Source organism: Aquarana catesbeiana, linkage group LG03 (genome assembly GCF_042186555.1).
Source record: "Aquarana catesbeiana isolate 2022-GZ linkage group LG03, ASM4218655v1, whole genome shotgun sequence".
Taxonomy (NCBI): Eukaryota; Metazoa; Chordata; class Amphibia; order Anura; family Ranidae; genus Aquarana; species Aquarana catesbeiana.
The window spans coordinates 727,317,004-727,331,843 of record NC_133326.1 but is presented as its reverse complement, the minus strand read 5'-3'; the positions used below and the strand labels follow the sequence as shown (position 1 = coordinate 727,331,843).

The 14,840-nt window shown below is 45.0% G+C and overlaps 1 protein-coding gene across 4 annotated transcripts in view; it reads right to left on the bottom strand.

Annotated features, from left to right (window-relative positions):
• LOC141133764 (phospholipid scramblase 1-like) overlaps window positions 1-14,840 on the bottom strand; it is a 61,738-nt gene that overhangs the window by 13,463 nt on the left and 33,435 nt on the right. For all 4 annotated transcript variants that reach the window (XM_073623312.1, XM_073623314.1, XM_073623315.1 and 1 more), the window contains 2 exons: window positions 10,053-10,210; window positions 3,396-3,423 (listed from right to left, as the gene is read on the bottom strand). In XM_073623312.1, the coding sequence (XP_073479413.1) occupies window positions 3,396-3,423; window positions 10,053-10,199 (175 nt within the window). In that variant the 5' untranslated portion in view covers window positions 10,200-10,210. The remainder of the gene's footprint in view (window positions 1-3,395; window positions 3,424-10,052; window positions 10,211-14,840) is intronic.

The window sequence follows — 14,840 nt, the reverse complement described above, 5'->3', positions numbered from 1 at the left end:
CTGCCGGCGGGGTGCGCGTACTGTGTGACCATGCCCGTGGGTCCCGCGGACTCGGTTTCCTGCCGGTGTTCCGCGATCGTGTCACGGAGCGGCAGAACGGGAAGATCCCTATGTAAACAAGGCATTTCCCCATTCTGCCTAGCAACACAACAGAGATCTACTGCTCCCTGTCATCGGGAGCGGTGTTCTCTGTCATGTTGTAGTGAGCCCATCCCCCCCACAGTTAGAATCTCTCCCTAGGACACACTTAACCCCTTGATCGCCCCCTAGTGTTTAACTCCTTCCCTGACAGTGCCATTTACACAGTAATCAGTCCATTTTTATAGCACTGATCGCTGTATAAGTGTCAGTGGTCCCAAAATAGTGTCAAAAGTGTCCGATGTGTCCGCCCCAATGTCGCAGTCACGATAAAAATCGCAGATCGCCACCGTTACTAATAAAAAAAAAGAAGAAAAATACCAATAATCTACCCCCTATTTTGTAGACGCTATAGCTTTTGTGCAATCCAATCAATATACGATTTTTTTTTACCACAAATATGTAGAAGAATACATATCGGCCTAAACTGAGAAAAAAATTGTTTTTTTCCTATATATTTTTTGGGATATTTATTATAGCAAAAAGTAAAAAATATTGCTTTTTTTTCAAAATTGTCGCTCTTATTTTGTTTATAGCGCAAAAAGTAAAAAGCGCAGAGGTGATCAAATGCCACCAAAAGAAAGCTCTATTTGTGGGGAAAAAAGGACATCAATTTTATTTGGGTACAGTGTTGCACGACTGCGCAATTGTCAGTTAAAACAACGCAGTGCCGAATCGCAAAAAGTGCTCTGGTCAGGAAGAGGGTAAATCCTTTCGGGGCTGAAGTGGTTAATCGCTCTGTTGTTGATCTTAGAAGCAGCTGGGGACAGATGCAACATTGGATCGATGCTCCATCCACCTAGGTAAGTATAATTTAAAAAAAAAATCTCTTTTAAAGGAAAAAAAAAATCCCCCTCTCCCTCCTAAGAACCCTCCCTCCTCGAGCAAAGATTCCCACTGTAAAATATCTCCCTCCCTCAAATAAACCCCCCTGTCTCTAAACCTACCCCCCCCCCCCCCAAAGAAAAAATATCTCCCTCAGTCAATACCCTCTCCCCAGCAAAGATTCCTAATTATGAAGAAAATCTCCCTTCATCCAATCAAACTCCCTCCCAGAAGCAAATCCCTGCAATTAACCACCCCCTGTAAACTTCTCTACAAGAAACTCCCCCCTTTCCTTAACCCCCCAACAAAAGAAACTCCCCCAGGCTAGAATTCTCACTTCCTCCTTCCCAAAACAGAAATCCATGCCTCCCCATTTACCAGACCTCAGATTCAGCACGGGAAAAAGGAGTAGGAAAACTTCTGTATCCCCGGTCTCCCTTCGGCTGTGTCATATGATACCTCGAGGAGGAGTCTAGGAGTTCCCTCAACCGTGCACTGTCAGTTGCCGGCATCTGAGACCTCTCAGGGGGTTTCATGCTTTTCAGGGGGACCCCTTATTAAACTGAGGGGATGGGGCACAGTAGTAGGGGGGCTGGCTGCTGCACTCCGAAATTCTCATTGCTTCTACTGTGCTGATGCTGAGGCTACACAGCAGGGACACTGTCTGGGCATTTTGCCAGGATGCTCTGGGGGGGTTTGAACCCCCCTGACCCCCCCCCTTATCCACGCCCCTGTGGTCATGTGATGTCTGTGCTTGGCTGTCACAGTGATCATGTGATCAGAAGCATGTCTTATAGGCTTACAATCATCACTCTGACTGGGAGCTGACGGTGACAGCAATGCTGGGGATGCGTGAGGACACGTTCTAAGCACAAAACATAAGGTGAAGAACTTGCGCGGTTCCTGACCCAAACAAAATTGCACTGCACTTTAGCATAGGAGCGGGAATGCCATTAATTTTTTTTTCCCACGTTCCTTGTGGGTAATTACTCCATTACTCCTCAAATCTCCTAGTAGTCTTCTCTCCTGGTGAGATATATTTTTTATACAGCTTCAGCATCATATTCTCCTGGTAGATCTCTGTCCTGGTCAGATATGAGCTCCTATACAATCTCACTATGCCAACTCCATTACTTTTTATATCTCCTGGTAGGTCTCAGTCCTGGTGGGATATATCTCATACAACCTCACTGTCTCAACCCCATTACTGTACAAGTTTGTAATAGGTGTCTCTCATGGTGAGGTATGAGACCCTACACAACTTCACTACCCCAACCTCCTTGCTATGCAAGTTTCCTTGTAGGTACCTGTCCTGGTGAGACATGAAATATTATATGACCTCACTACACCAATCTCATTACTCTTCCAATCCCCGGGTAGCTATTAGTCCTGGTGGAATAGGAGATCCTATACAACCTCATTATCCCAATCCCATTACTCTGCAAGTCTCCTTGCAGTTTTCTGTCCTAGTGGGCCTTGACAAATGTCCTATTTCTCTATAATGATGCTCATCTTCAGGCTCTATGTCTTTTAGCTCCCCACTCTTCCTCCTTCTCTTCAAAGTAATCTCCATACTTAATTTCTACCCTACCTTGCTCCCAACCAGAGTTCTCCTTGACATCATTAGTCACGTGCCAAGAATTTTCCACATTCAGGCCACTTGGAGTAGGGTTCTGCGGTGCTCCCTGCAATAACTCCTTGAGGCTAGATTTACTAAAACTGGTGCACTCAGAATCCAGTGCATCTGTGCATGGTATCCAATCAGCTTCTAACTTCAGCTTCTTAAATTAAGTTTTGGCAATAAAACCTGGAAGCTGATTGGTTTCCTTGGGTTCTTGGGTTGTGCTGCAGAACTTCATTTTCCATCACCCTTCAGACCACACATAGCATGTGTGGATGAGCTATGGGCAGACTTGTTGGGTTGGTGGGTGATACCCTGGGCAGTGACCACCAAGATTTGTACTCTTCCATTGTTACTAGATGCTGAGCTGAAAAAAAAGGCATACTGTAGGAGGTAGGCAGTGGGTAGAGCTGTACCTGGTGGGGAAAAGATTACTTAATGTTAATAAGTGAAGAAGCTCTGATATGATTACAGCAGAGCAAATGAAGTTAAACCTACTGGGTTGTTTTAGGGGGACTGGTTAAGTGCCACATAAAGAGCAAGTGCAGGCTTTGAGTCTCTGAAGGCAGACTTTCTATAAGGATTACAGAACAAGTTAAGAGAAGATGTTGTTCTAGATGTACTCCTCTAATATGAAAAACAAATTATGCCTAGAGATGAGCTCTACAATGGCCCTCGTAGAAAGAAGAGGAAGTCAGTTTTGAGAAAAGTGAGAATATTTTAGGAAGTTCAACAACAATTCGATATGATTATCTTTGTCTTTTGTCCATTATTATCACTGATGAAAAAGAGAAATTGGTGGGATTCTTACATTTCTCTTGCATGGAGATCTGGTTCATCTGAAAAGACAAGAGAAGAGTTAATTTTCCATTCTTCTACAGCAGGGGTCTCCAAATTTTCTAAACAAAGGGCCAGTTTACTGTCCTTCAAACTTTAGGGGGCCAAGCTGTGGCCAGTGGGAGTAGATAATGTCCTAGCGTCAGATGAAGTAAACTATATCCCATGATTGGTATTAGGGGGAATAATAGTGTCCCATCATTGGTATCAATGGGAGGAATTGTGCCCCATCATTGGTATCAATGGGAGGAATTGTACCCCATCATTGATATCAATGGGAGGAATTGTGCCCCGTCATTGGTATCAATGGGAGGAATAGTGCCCCATCATTGGTATTAATGAGAGGAATTGTGCTCCATCATTGATGTCAATGGGAGGAATAGTGCCCCATCATTGGTGTCAATGGGAGGAATAGTGCCCCATCATTGGTGTCAATGGGAGGAATAGTGCCCTATTATTAGTGTCATTGGGAGGAATAGTGCCCCATCACCTGCAGTGGAGGAGAACCACTTACAATGGAGAAAGTAGACTGCACGTGCCTACATGTAGAATGCTGGTACAATTCTAAGGGGCTCCCCTACACCCTAAAGAGCATATAATAATAAAGATATAACACAGGAGTCGCACGAGTGACCTAAAAAGAACTTGAAGTGCAGCTCTAAGCAAGACACATTCAGGACACCACACTCCTGACTTGTGTAGATAAGATGCTAGGTGGCCTCACCCAGCACTACTCCACTAACCACTCCCCACTGATACTTTTCACCCCACCCACCGGGGCTTAGACATACAGTATCTCACAGTATCTCTCTCAAAAGTAAGTACACCCCTTACATTTTTGTAAATATTTTATTCTATCTTTTCATGTGACAACAATGAAGAAATTACACTTTGCTACAATATAAAGTAGTGAGTTTACAGCTTGTATAACAGTGTAAATTTGCTGTCCCCTCAAAATAACTCAACACACAGGCATTAATGTCTAAACCACTGGCAACAAATGTGAGTACACCCCTAAGTGAAAATGTCCAAACTGGGCCCAAAGTCAATATTTTGTGTGGCCACCATTATTTTCCAGCACTGCCTTAACCCTCTTGGGCATGGAGCTCACCAGAGCTTCACAGGTTGCCACTGGAGTCCTCTTCCACTCCTCCATGACTACATCATGGAGCTGGTGGGTGTTAGAGACCTTGCGATCCTCCACCTTCTGTTTGAGGATGCCCCACAGATGCTCAATAGGGTTGAGGTCTGGGGACATGCTTGGCCAGTCCGTCACCTTTACCCTCAGCTTCTTTAGCAAGGCAGTGGTCATCCTGGAGGTGTGTTTGTGGTCGTTATCATGTTGGAATACTGCCCTGCGGCCCAGTCTCTGAAGGGAGAGGATCGTGCTCTGCTTCAGTATGTCACAGTACATGTTGGCATTTATGGTTTCCTCAATGATCTGTAGCTCCCCAGTGTCAGCAGCACTCATGCAGCCCCAGACCATGACACTCCCACCACCATGCTTGACTGTAGACAAGACACACTTGTCTTTGTACTCCTCACCTGGTTGCCCCCACACACGCTTGACACCATCTGAACCAAATAAGGTTATCTTGGTCTCATCAGAGCAGGACATGGTTCCAGTAATCCATGTCCTTAGTCTGCTTGTCTTCAGCAAACTGTTTGCAGGCTTTCTTGTTCATCATCTTTAGAAGAGGCTTCCTTCTGGGATGACAGCCATGCAGACCAATTTGATGCAGTGTGTGGTGTATGGTCTGAGCACTGACAGGCTGACCCCCCACCCCTTCAACCTCTGCAGCAATGCTGGCAGCACTCATACATCTATTTCCCAAAGACAACCTCTGGATATGACGCTGAGCACGTGACCTCAACTTCTTTGGTCGACCATGGTGAGGCCTGTTCTGAGTGGAATCTGTTAAACCGCTGTATGGTCTTGGCCTCTGTGCTGCAGCTCAGTTTCAGGGTCTTGGCAATCTTCTTATAGCCTAGGTCATCTTTATGTAGAGCAACAATTCTTTTTTTCAGATCCTCAGAGAGTTCTTTGTCAAGAGGTGCCATGTTGAACTTCCAGTGACCAGTATGAGAGAGAGAGAGCGGGAACACCAAATGTAACACACCTGCTCCCCATTTACACCTGAGACCTTGTAACACTATGAGTCACATGACACTGGGGAGGGAAAATGGCTAATTGGGCCCAATTTGGACTTTTTCACTTAGGGGTGTACTCACTTTTGTTGCCAGCGGTTTAGACATTAATGGCTGTGGGTTGAGTTATTTTGAGGGGACAGCAAATTTACACTGTTATACAAGCTGCACACTCACTACTTTACATTGTAGCAAAGTGTCATTTCTTCAGTGTTGTCACATGAAAAGATAGAATAAAATATTTACAAAAATGTGAGGGGTGTACTCACTTTTGTGAGATACTGTAAATGGTTCTATGGGAGCTCTATGACTAGGCCACAGGGGGTGGGGCAAATGCATTAGGGGGCATGGTTTGTGGAGTAATGCTGGCTGACCAAAAGTGGTTCAAGGAAGGAGAACTGGAGACAGGGTCGTGGGCGGCCAAGGATCATTGATGGAGGTGGGGGGAGGGAAGGTTTATTGATAGGATTGGGGGGGAAGGCTCAATAATGGAGGTGGGGAGGGAAGGCTCATTGATGGAGGTGGGGTGGGGGAGGCTCATTGATGGAGGTGAGGGAGGGAAGGCTCATTGATGGAGGTAGGGTGGGGGAGGCTCATTGATGGAGGTGAGGGAGGGAAGGCTCATTGATGGAGGTGGGGTGGGGGAGGCTCATTGATGGAGGTGGGGAGGGAAGGCTTATAGATGGAGGTGGGGAGGGAAGGCTCATTGAGGGGGTGGGGAGGGAAGGCTCATTGAGGGGATGGGGAGGGAAGGCTCATTGATGGAGGTGGTGAGGGAAGGCTCATTGAGGGGGTGGGGAGGGAAGGCTCATTGAGGGGATGGGGAGGGAAGGCTCATTGATGGAGGTGGTGAGGGAAGGCTCATTGATGGAGGTGGGGAGGGAAGGCTCATTGATGGAGGTGGTGAGGGAAGGCTCATTGATGGAGGTGGGGAGGGAAGGCTCATTGATGGAGGTGGTGTGAGTGAAGCTCATTAATGGAGGTGGGGAGGGAAGACTCATTGATGGAGGTGGGGAGGGAAGGCTCATTGATGAAGGTGGGGTGGGGGTGGCTCATTGATGGAGGTGGGGAGGAGAGGGGAGGCTCATTTATGGAGGTGGGGGAGAGGAAGGCTCATTGATGGAGGTGGGGAGGGAAGGCTCATTGATGGAAGTGGGGGAGAGGAAGGCTCATCGATGGAGGTGGTGGGAAGACTCAAAAATGGAGGTGGGGGGAGGCTTATTGATAGAGGTGCGGAGGAAAGGCTCATTAATGAAGGTGGGGGGTCACTGATGGAGGTAGGGAGGGAAGTCTCATTGATGAAGCTGGGGAGGGAAGGCTCATTGATAGAGTGGGAGGGAAGGACCAAGGTGGAGGTGGGGAGAGAAGGCTCATTGATAGAGGTGAGCAGAGTAGGCTCATTGATGGAGGTGGGGAGGGAAGGCTCATTGATGGAGGTGGAGAGGAAAGGCTCATTGATGGAGGTGGGGAGAAAAGGCTCCATGATGGAGGTGAGGAGGGAAGGCTCATTGATGGAGGTGGGGAGGAAAGGCTCCATGATGGAGGTGAGGAGGGAAGGCTCATTGATGGAGGTAAGGAGGAAAGGTTTGTTGATAGAGATGGGGAGGGTAGGCTCATTAACTGCTTGCTGACCGCCGGCCGTCACTAGGCACCCGGTGCGCGTGCCCGGCGGCCGCGATGTCCGCCGGGCACCCGCGATTACCGGTAACACAGCAGGTCCTGTCAGAGGAGAGGAGACCGATGGTATGTTCCCAGTACAGAGGAACACCGATCGGTCTCCTCCCCTAGTGAGTCCCCGCCCCCTACAGTTAGAATCACTCCCTAGCAACACCTAGTGTTAACCCCTTCCCTGCTTGTCACATTTATACAGTAATCAATGCATTTTTATAGCGCGGATCGCTGTATAAATGTGAATGGTCCCAAATATGTGTCAAAAGTGTCCGATGTGTCCGCCGCAATATCGCAGTCACGATAAAAATCGCAGATCGCCGCCATTACTAGTAAAAAAATTAAAAAAAATAAAAATGTTATAAATCTATCCCCTATTTTGTAGACGCTATAACTTTTGCGCAAACCAATCTATATACGCTTATTGCGATTTTTTTTTACCAAAAATATGTACAAGAATACATATCGGCCTAAACTGAGAAAAAAATTTGTTTTAAAGAAAAAAATTTATTATCGCAAAAGGTAAAAATTATTGTGTTTTTTTAAAAAACTTGTCACTCTTCTTTTGTTTATAGCGCAAAAAATAAAAACCGCAGAGGTGATCAAATACCACTAAAAGAAAGCTCTATTTGTGGGGAAAAAATTATAACAATTTCATTTGGGTACAGTGTAGTATGACTGCGCAATTGTCATTCAAAGTGCGACAGCGCTGAAAGCTGAAAAATGGCTTAGGCAGGAAGGGGGCGAAAATGCACTGTATTGAGGTGGTTAATAGAGGTGGGGAGGGAAGGTTTATTAATAGGGGTGGGGAGGAAAGGCTCATTGATGGAGGAGAGTAGGCTCATTGATGGAGGTGGGGAGGGAAGGCTCATTGATGGAGGTGGGGAGGAAAGGCTCCATGATGGAGGTGAGGAGGGAAGGCTCATTGATGGAGGTGGGGAGGGAAGGTTTATTAATACAGGTGGGGAGGAAGGGCTCCATGATGGAGGTGAGGAAGGAAGGCTCATTGATGGAGGTGGGGAGGAAAGGTTTATTGATAGAGGTGGGGAAAGGCTCATTGATAGAGGTGGGGAGGGAAGGTTTATTGATAGAGGTGGGGAAAGGCTCATTGATAGAGGTGGGGAGGGAAGGTTTATTGATAGAGGTGGGGAGGAAAGGCTCCATGATGGAGGTGAGGAAGGAAAGCTCATTGATGGAGGTGGTGAGGGAAGGCTCATTGATGGAGGTGGGGAGGGAAGGTTTATTAATACAGGTGGGGAGGAAAGGGTCCATGATGGAGGTGAGGAGGGAAGGTTTATTAATACAGGTGGGGAGGAAAGGGTCCATGATGGAGGTGAGGAGGGAAGGCTCATTGATGGAGGTGGGGAGGGAAGGTTTATTAATAGAGGTGGGGAGGAAGGGCTCCATGATGGAGGTGAGGAAGGAAAGCTCATTGATGGAGGTGGGGAGGAAAGGTTTGTTGATAGAGGTGGGGAGGGTAGGCTCATTAATAGAGGTGGAGGGGGGAAGGTTTATTAATAGAGGTGGGAAGGAAAGGCTCATTGATGGAGGTGGGGAAAGGCTCATTGATAGAGGTGGGGAGGGAAGGTTTATTGATAGAGGTAGGGAGGAAAGGCTCCATGATGGTGGTGAGGAAGGAAAGCTCATTGATGGAGGTGGGGAGGAAAGGTTTGTTGATAGAGATGGGGAGGGAAGGCTCATTGATGGAGGTGGGGAAGGGAGGCTCATTAATGGAGGTAGGGAGGGAAGGCTCATTGATGGAGGTGGGGAGGGAAGGCCGATTGATGGAGGTGAGCGGCCAAGGCTCAGTAACCTCCCTGGTGGTATGATTATGTCAGATTTTTGATGCTGAAAGAGGTACAATTATTTTGCATAGAAATTTGGTGATTTATATTGTAGACCTGTTATTCTTAGGAATGACTCACTTAAATCTGTTCAAACAAGAGTCTAGTAGACATCCCAGGTATGATAAAGTTTGAAACATGAAATCGTAAATTATAATATAATAAATAATATATAATATAATACTAATAAATAATAATAATTATAAAAAATAATAATATAATAATAATACAAATTATTCAATAATCTAATCAAATCAAAAACACTGAAGTTTGCTCAGTTGCAGAATTGTCGCTGTCATTAGTGGCTTTCAGTGTTTGATGAGGGATTTCCCCACAAATCACTATCGCTCAATTCTGTAAGTGATTCCAATTTACTATCGCTGTTTTCTAGCTAGTCTAAAACCACTTTTGATGTAAAGGGACACTGTTTCTCCAGATCTCAATCCAATGGATCATCTGTGGGATGTGATGCAAAAACAAGTCCGATCTATGGAGGCCCCACCTCCCAACTTACAGGACTTAATTGATGGCTTGGTGCCAGATACCACAGTGTACCTTCAGAGATCTAGTGGAGTCCATGCCTGGATGGGTCAGTTCTGTTTTGGAGGAAAAAGGGGGCCCTATTCAATATTTGGTGGGTGGCCACAATGTTATGGTGGATCGATATAAGAAAAAGGAGTACAGTTGGGACTTTATGTGAGGCGGTGACCTGGTAAGGTCAATTGCCTGCATCCCTATCTATATGGCAAAAAAGAGGGGAAAGGGGATTGTGACTTTGAATGAATATACCTATGTGCTTCATTCAAAGTCCCAATCCCCTTTCCCCTCTTTTTTGTTATGGTGGATCGGTCTATATAAACATTGTGTTTTTATTTTGTTACTTATGTGTTGTGATTATACAGAATGGATATGTGACATGGAGCAGACACCTAATAATGGATGATTATACATATAACAAGGAATGATCTCACCTGCAGCAGACTTTGGAGCCCTGGAGGGACACCTTTAACCAGCGCACTTTCTGCGGTGTATGATGAGATTGGGAAGTTCACAGGAGGGGCGGTGGTTGTGATGGCATTGTAATCAGGGGGAGGATCCTGGTAGGATTTGTTCTGCATTTTAACAATTTCTGGAAAAAAAAAATATTCATATTATAGGGACATTGAAACATAAATGATGAAAACCAAGCAAACCAATTTTCACAAACCATGGGACTGGGGAAAAGAGGGACTGACCATTACGCATATCTGTGGACACCAAAAGGATGGCCAATGTCTATGACCCTGGACAGGTATAAAACGGGAAATACACATATGTGAAGGCAACAAGGACCGGCCAATGTCTATGACAATGGATGACCAAGAGCTGGGCAATACATGTCTGTGGACACCAAAGTGATGGCCAATGTCTATGACCCTGGACAGGTATAAAATGGGAAATACACATATGTGAAGGCAACAAGGACCAACCAATGTCTATGACTATGGATGGCCAAGATCTGGGCAATACACGTCTGTGGACACCAAAGTGATGGCCAATGTCTATGACCCTGGACAGGTATAAAACGGGAAATACACATATGTGAAGGCAACAAGGACCGACCAATGTCTATGACTATGGATGGCCAAGAGCTGGGCAATACACGTCTGTGGACACCAAAAGGATGGCCAATGTCTATGACCCTGGACAGGTATAAAACGGGAAATACACATATGTGAAGGCAACAAGGACCGACCAATGTCTATGACTATGGATGGCCAAGAGCTGGGCAATACACGCCTGTGGACACCATAGACTTGACATTGAATTTGGACAATCATTGACTGGGCAATACACAAATGTAAAGGCACCAAGGACTGGGCAACATCTTTGTAAAGGGAGGACCAAGGACTGGGCAATACTCATATCTTTGTATATTAAGGACTGGTCTAACCCTGTTAACCACAATCACCATGGACTGGGCAATACATATATCCTTTGCTATCAGGAACCCAGTAATGCATTATCCTGAATAATCTTTATCTACCATAAAGGCTGGAATACCAGAGACTGGTCAGTAGTCACTATCTAATACACCAAGAGCTGAACATGGCAGTGGACTATACCATGATTTTACCAGTTGTGGACACTGGAAATACTATTTACACCCGAAAAAATGTATGGACCTACACAGGACATGTGCTGTATGCCCTGCCCTTCTGAAACACGGCTACCCCCACCCCCTTCCACAGCTGGAAGTTGTTATGTAAATATAGAAGCTGTAGAACAGGGGTAAGCGACCTCGGCCCCCAAGCTGTGGTGAAACTACAAGTTCCATGAGACATTGCAAGACCCCGACAATCACAGGCAAGACTCCTACAGGCAGAGGCATGATGGGATTTGAAGTTTCAGCACAGCTGGAGTGCCGAGGTTGCCTACCCCTCCTGTAGAAGATGGTGCTTTCCAAAACAGAATGTCTGACAGGGTTTATAAACATTGTTCAGATGGCAATAGAGAAATACAAAGTAACATTGTTTATAAACATTGTTCAGGTGGCAATAGAGAGATACAAAGTAACATTGTTTATAAACATTGATCAGATGGGAGATAGAGAGATACAAAGTAAAATTGTTTATAGACATTGATCAGACCGGAGATAGAGAGATACAAAGTAACATTCTTTATAAACATTGATCAGACAGGAGATAGAGAGATACAAAGTAACATTCTTTATAAACATTGATCAGACAGGAGATAGAGAGATACAAAGTAACATTGTTTATAAACATTGATCAGACAGGAGATAGAGAGATACAAAGTAACATTGTTTATAAACATTGATCAGACAGGAGATAGAGAGATACAAAGTAACATTGTTTATAAACATTGATCAGACAGGAGATAGAGAGATACAAAGTAACGTTGTAGAGTTCCATTAAAAAAAGTAAAATGTTGCAAAAAAAAAAAAAAGCCTTTATCTCATTCATAAATAACTTTTTTTTTTGGTACTATAGTCATCATTTTAGTGTCATATCAGATGTATGAACAGCACAGTGGCTAAGTGGTTAGCACTTCCACCTAGCAGTGCCAGGGTTGTCGGTTTGAATACCTGCCTGGAGTTTACATGTTCTCCCTGTGTGGGTTTCCTCCGGGTACTCTGGTTTCCTCCCACACTACAAAGACATGCTGGTAGGTTAATTTACCCTAAACGGTCTGTGGTGTATGAATGGGATTCATGTGTTAGGGACCTTAGGTTGTAAGCTCCTTGAGGGGACTGTTGTGTAAATTGGCAGCACTATATACAGTAAGCGCCTGTAAAAAATAAACAGGAAAGTATGTACCTTTTTGTACTTATTTCTTTTCTACAGTGGTATATTTTTTTTAACTGATGGAAATAGAACAATGTACTTTTTTTGTTTTGTTTTGTTACTCTTTTATCTCTGGATTGCATATAAATAAAAAGGGATTTTTGCAAGACTATATTAACAAAAAAAAAATCCTTCTTATTCCTCTGCCCCCCCCCCCCCCTCTGGCTCCCCCCTCCAAACCCCCCCCTCCCAAAAAAAAAAACCCAATGTTTTACTTTGTATTGTAAAGTATTGAGAAGTGTGTTGCTGATTAAACCTGCCCATAGGAGACTCCTAGGACTTGGTCTCATCCATGGGGGGGGGAGGTGAACAGGGTGAACCGGTTACACAAACAACGCTTGACATACTTTGAATATTTCCAAGCAGCTTTTGTACACAAATGTTTTATTTACAGAGTACGAATGTGCTGCTGATTTGTATCCATGTTCAGATGTAAGCGTCTGACAGGTGCATTATGGGTGGTGCCCGGGGTAACTCTGGTGGGTTCATTATGGGTGGTGCCCGGGGGAAAGCCTCTGGAAGGTGCATTATGGGTGGTGCCTGGGGTAGTTCTGGTGGGTTCATTATAGGTGGTGCCCGGGGTAATTCTGGTGGGTTCATTATGGGTGGTGCCCGGGGGAAAGCCTCTGGAAGGTGCATTATGGGTGGTGCCTGGGGTAGTTCTGGTGGGTTCATTATAGGTGGTGCCCGGGGTAATTCTGGTGGGCTCTATATGGGTGGTGCCCGGGGTAATTCTGGTGGGTTCATTATGGGTGGTGCCCGGGGTAACTCTGGTGGGTTCATTATGGGTGGTGCCTGGGGTAACTCTGGTGGGTTCATTATAGGAGGTTCCCGGGGGAACTCTGGAAGGTTCATTATGGGTGGTGCCCAGGGTAATTCTGGTGGGTTCATTATGGGTGGTGCCCGGGGTAACTCTGGTGGGTTCATTATGGGTGGTGCCCGGGGTAACTCTGGTGGGTTCATTATGGGTGGTGCCCGGGGTAAGCCTCTGCTAGGTGCATTATGGGTGGTATCCAGGGTTTTTATTCTTTTGCTTTAACCACTTCAGCCCCGGAAGGATTTACCCCCTTCCTGACCAGAGCACTTTTTGCGATTCGGCACTGCGTCATTTTAGCTGACAATTGCGCGGTCGTGCGACGCTGTACCCAAATAAAATTGAATTCCTTTTTTCCCCACAAATAGAGCTTTCTTTTGGTGGTATTTGATCACCTCTGCGGTTTTTATTTTTTGCGCTATAAACGAAAAAAAAGCGACAATTTTGAAAAATAAAGCAACTTTTTTTTTACTTTTTGCTATAATAAATACCCCCCAAAATATATATACATTTTTTTTTTCCTCAGTTTAGGCCGATATTTATTTTTCTACATATTTTTGGTAAAAAAAAAAAAAAAAAAAAAAAACGTAATAAGCATTTATTGATTGGTTTGCTCAAAAGTTATAGCGTCTACAAAATAGGGGATGGATTTATGGCATATTGTTATTTTTTTTTTACTAGTATTGGCGGCAATCTGCAATTTTTATCGGGACTGTGACATTATGGCGGACACGTCGGACACTTTTGACACTATTTTGGGACCATTCACATTTATACAGCGATCAGTGCTATAAATAGCCACTGAATAACTGAATAAATGACACTGGCAGGGAAGGGGTTAAACACTAGGGGGCGATCAAGGGGTTAAGCGTGTCCTAGGTAGGAATGAGCCCGATGTTGGAGTCGAACATCGGGTGTTTGCCTTTTCCATGAACAGCGAACAATATGCAATGTTCGTGGCAAATTCGAAAGCCGCTGGAACACCGTTAAATGGGACACGAACATGAAAAATCAAAAGTGCTCATTTTAAAGGCTTATATGCAAGTTATTGTCATAAAAAGTGTTTGGGGACCCGGGTCCTGCATCAGGGGACATGGATCAATGCAAATTTTTTAATGATTTTAATGATTTTAGTGATTTTAATGATGCTTAAAGTGAAACAATAAAAATGTAATATTCCTTTAAATTTCGTACCTGGGGGGTGTCTATAGTATGACTGTAAAGCAGTGGCGTCTCCAGCTTTCATATTTAGGGGGGGCACATGGGGGGACAGGGACAAAAGTAGGGGGGCAACTATAAAATGCAATTATATATATACATATATATATATATATCTATCTATATATAGATGTATATATATCCTGGGGCCCTTTACTACGACCCCACAACGGCCCTTTCACATGTTCTGCAGTGAGCTCCCTTCCTACTGTATTGGGCCCCCCAGGGTGGCAGAAAACAAGAGATATATGTCACCAGCATACCAAGAAAATATAAGGGTCCAAAGCAGTGGGAGAACTATCAGGGTTGCAAAGGTTGTCTTGCCTCCGGGCCCTGGTGTTCTGCCACTGTGGGGTTCCCCAGCCTCCTCTTGCTGTCCT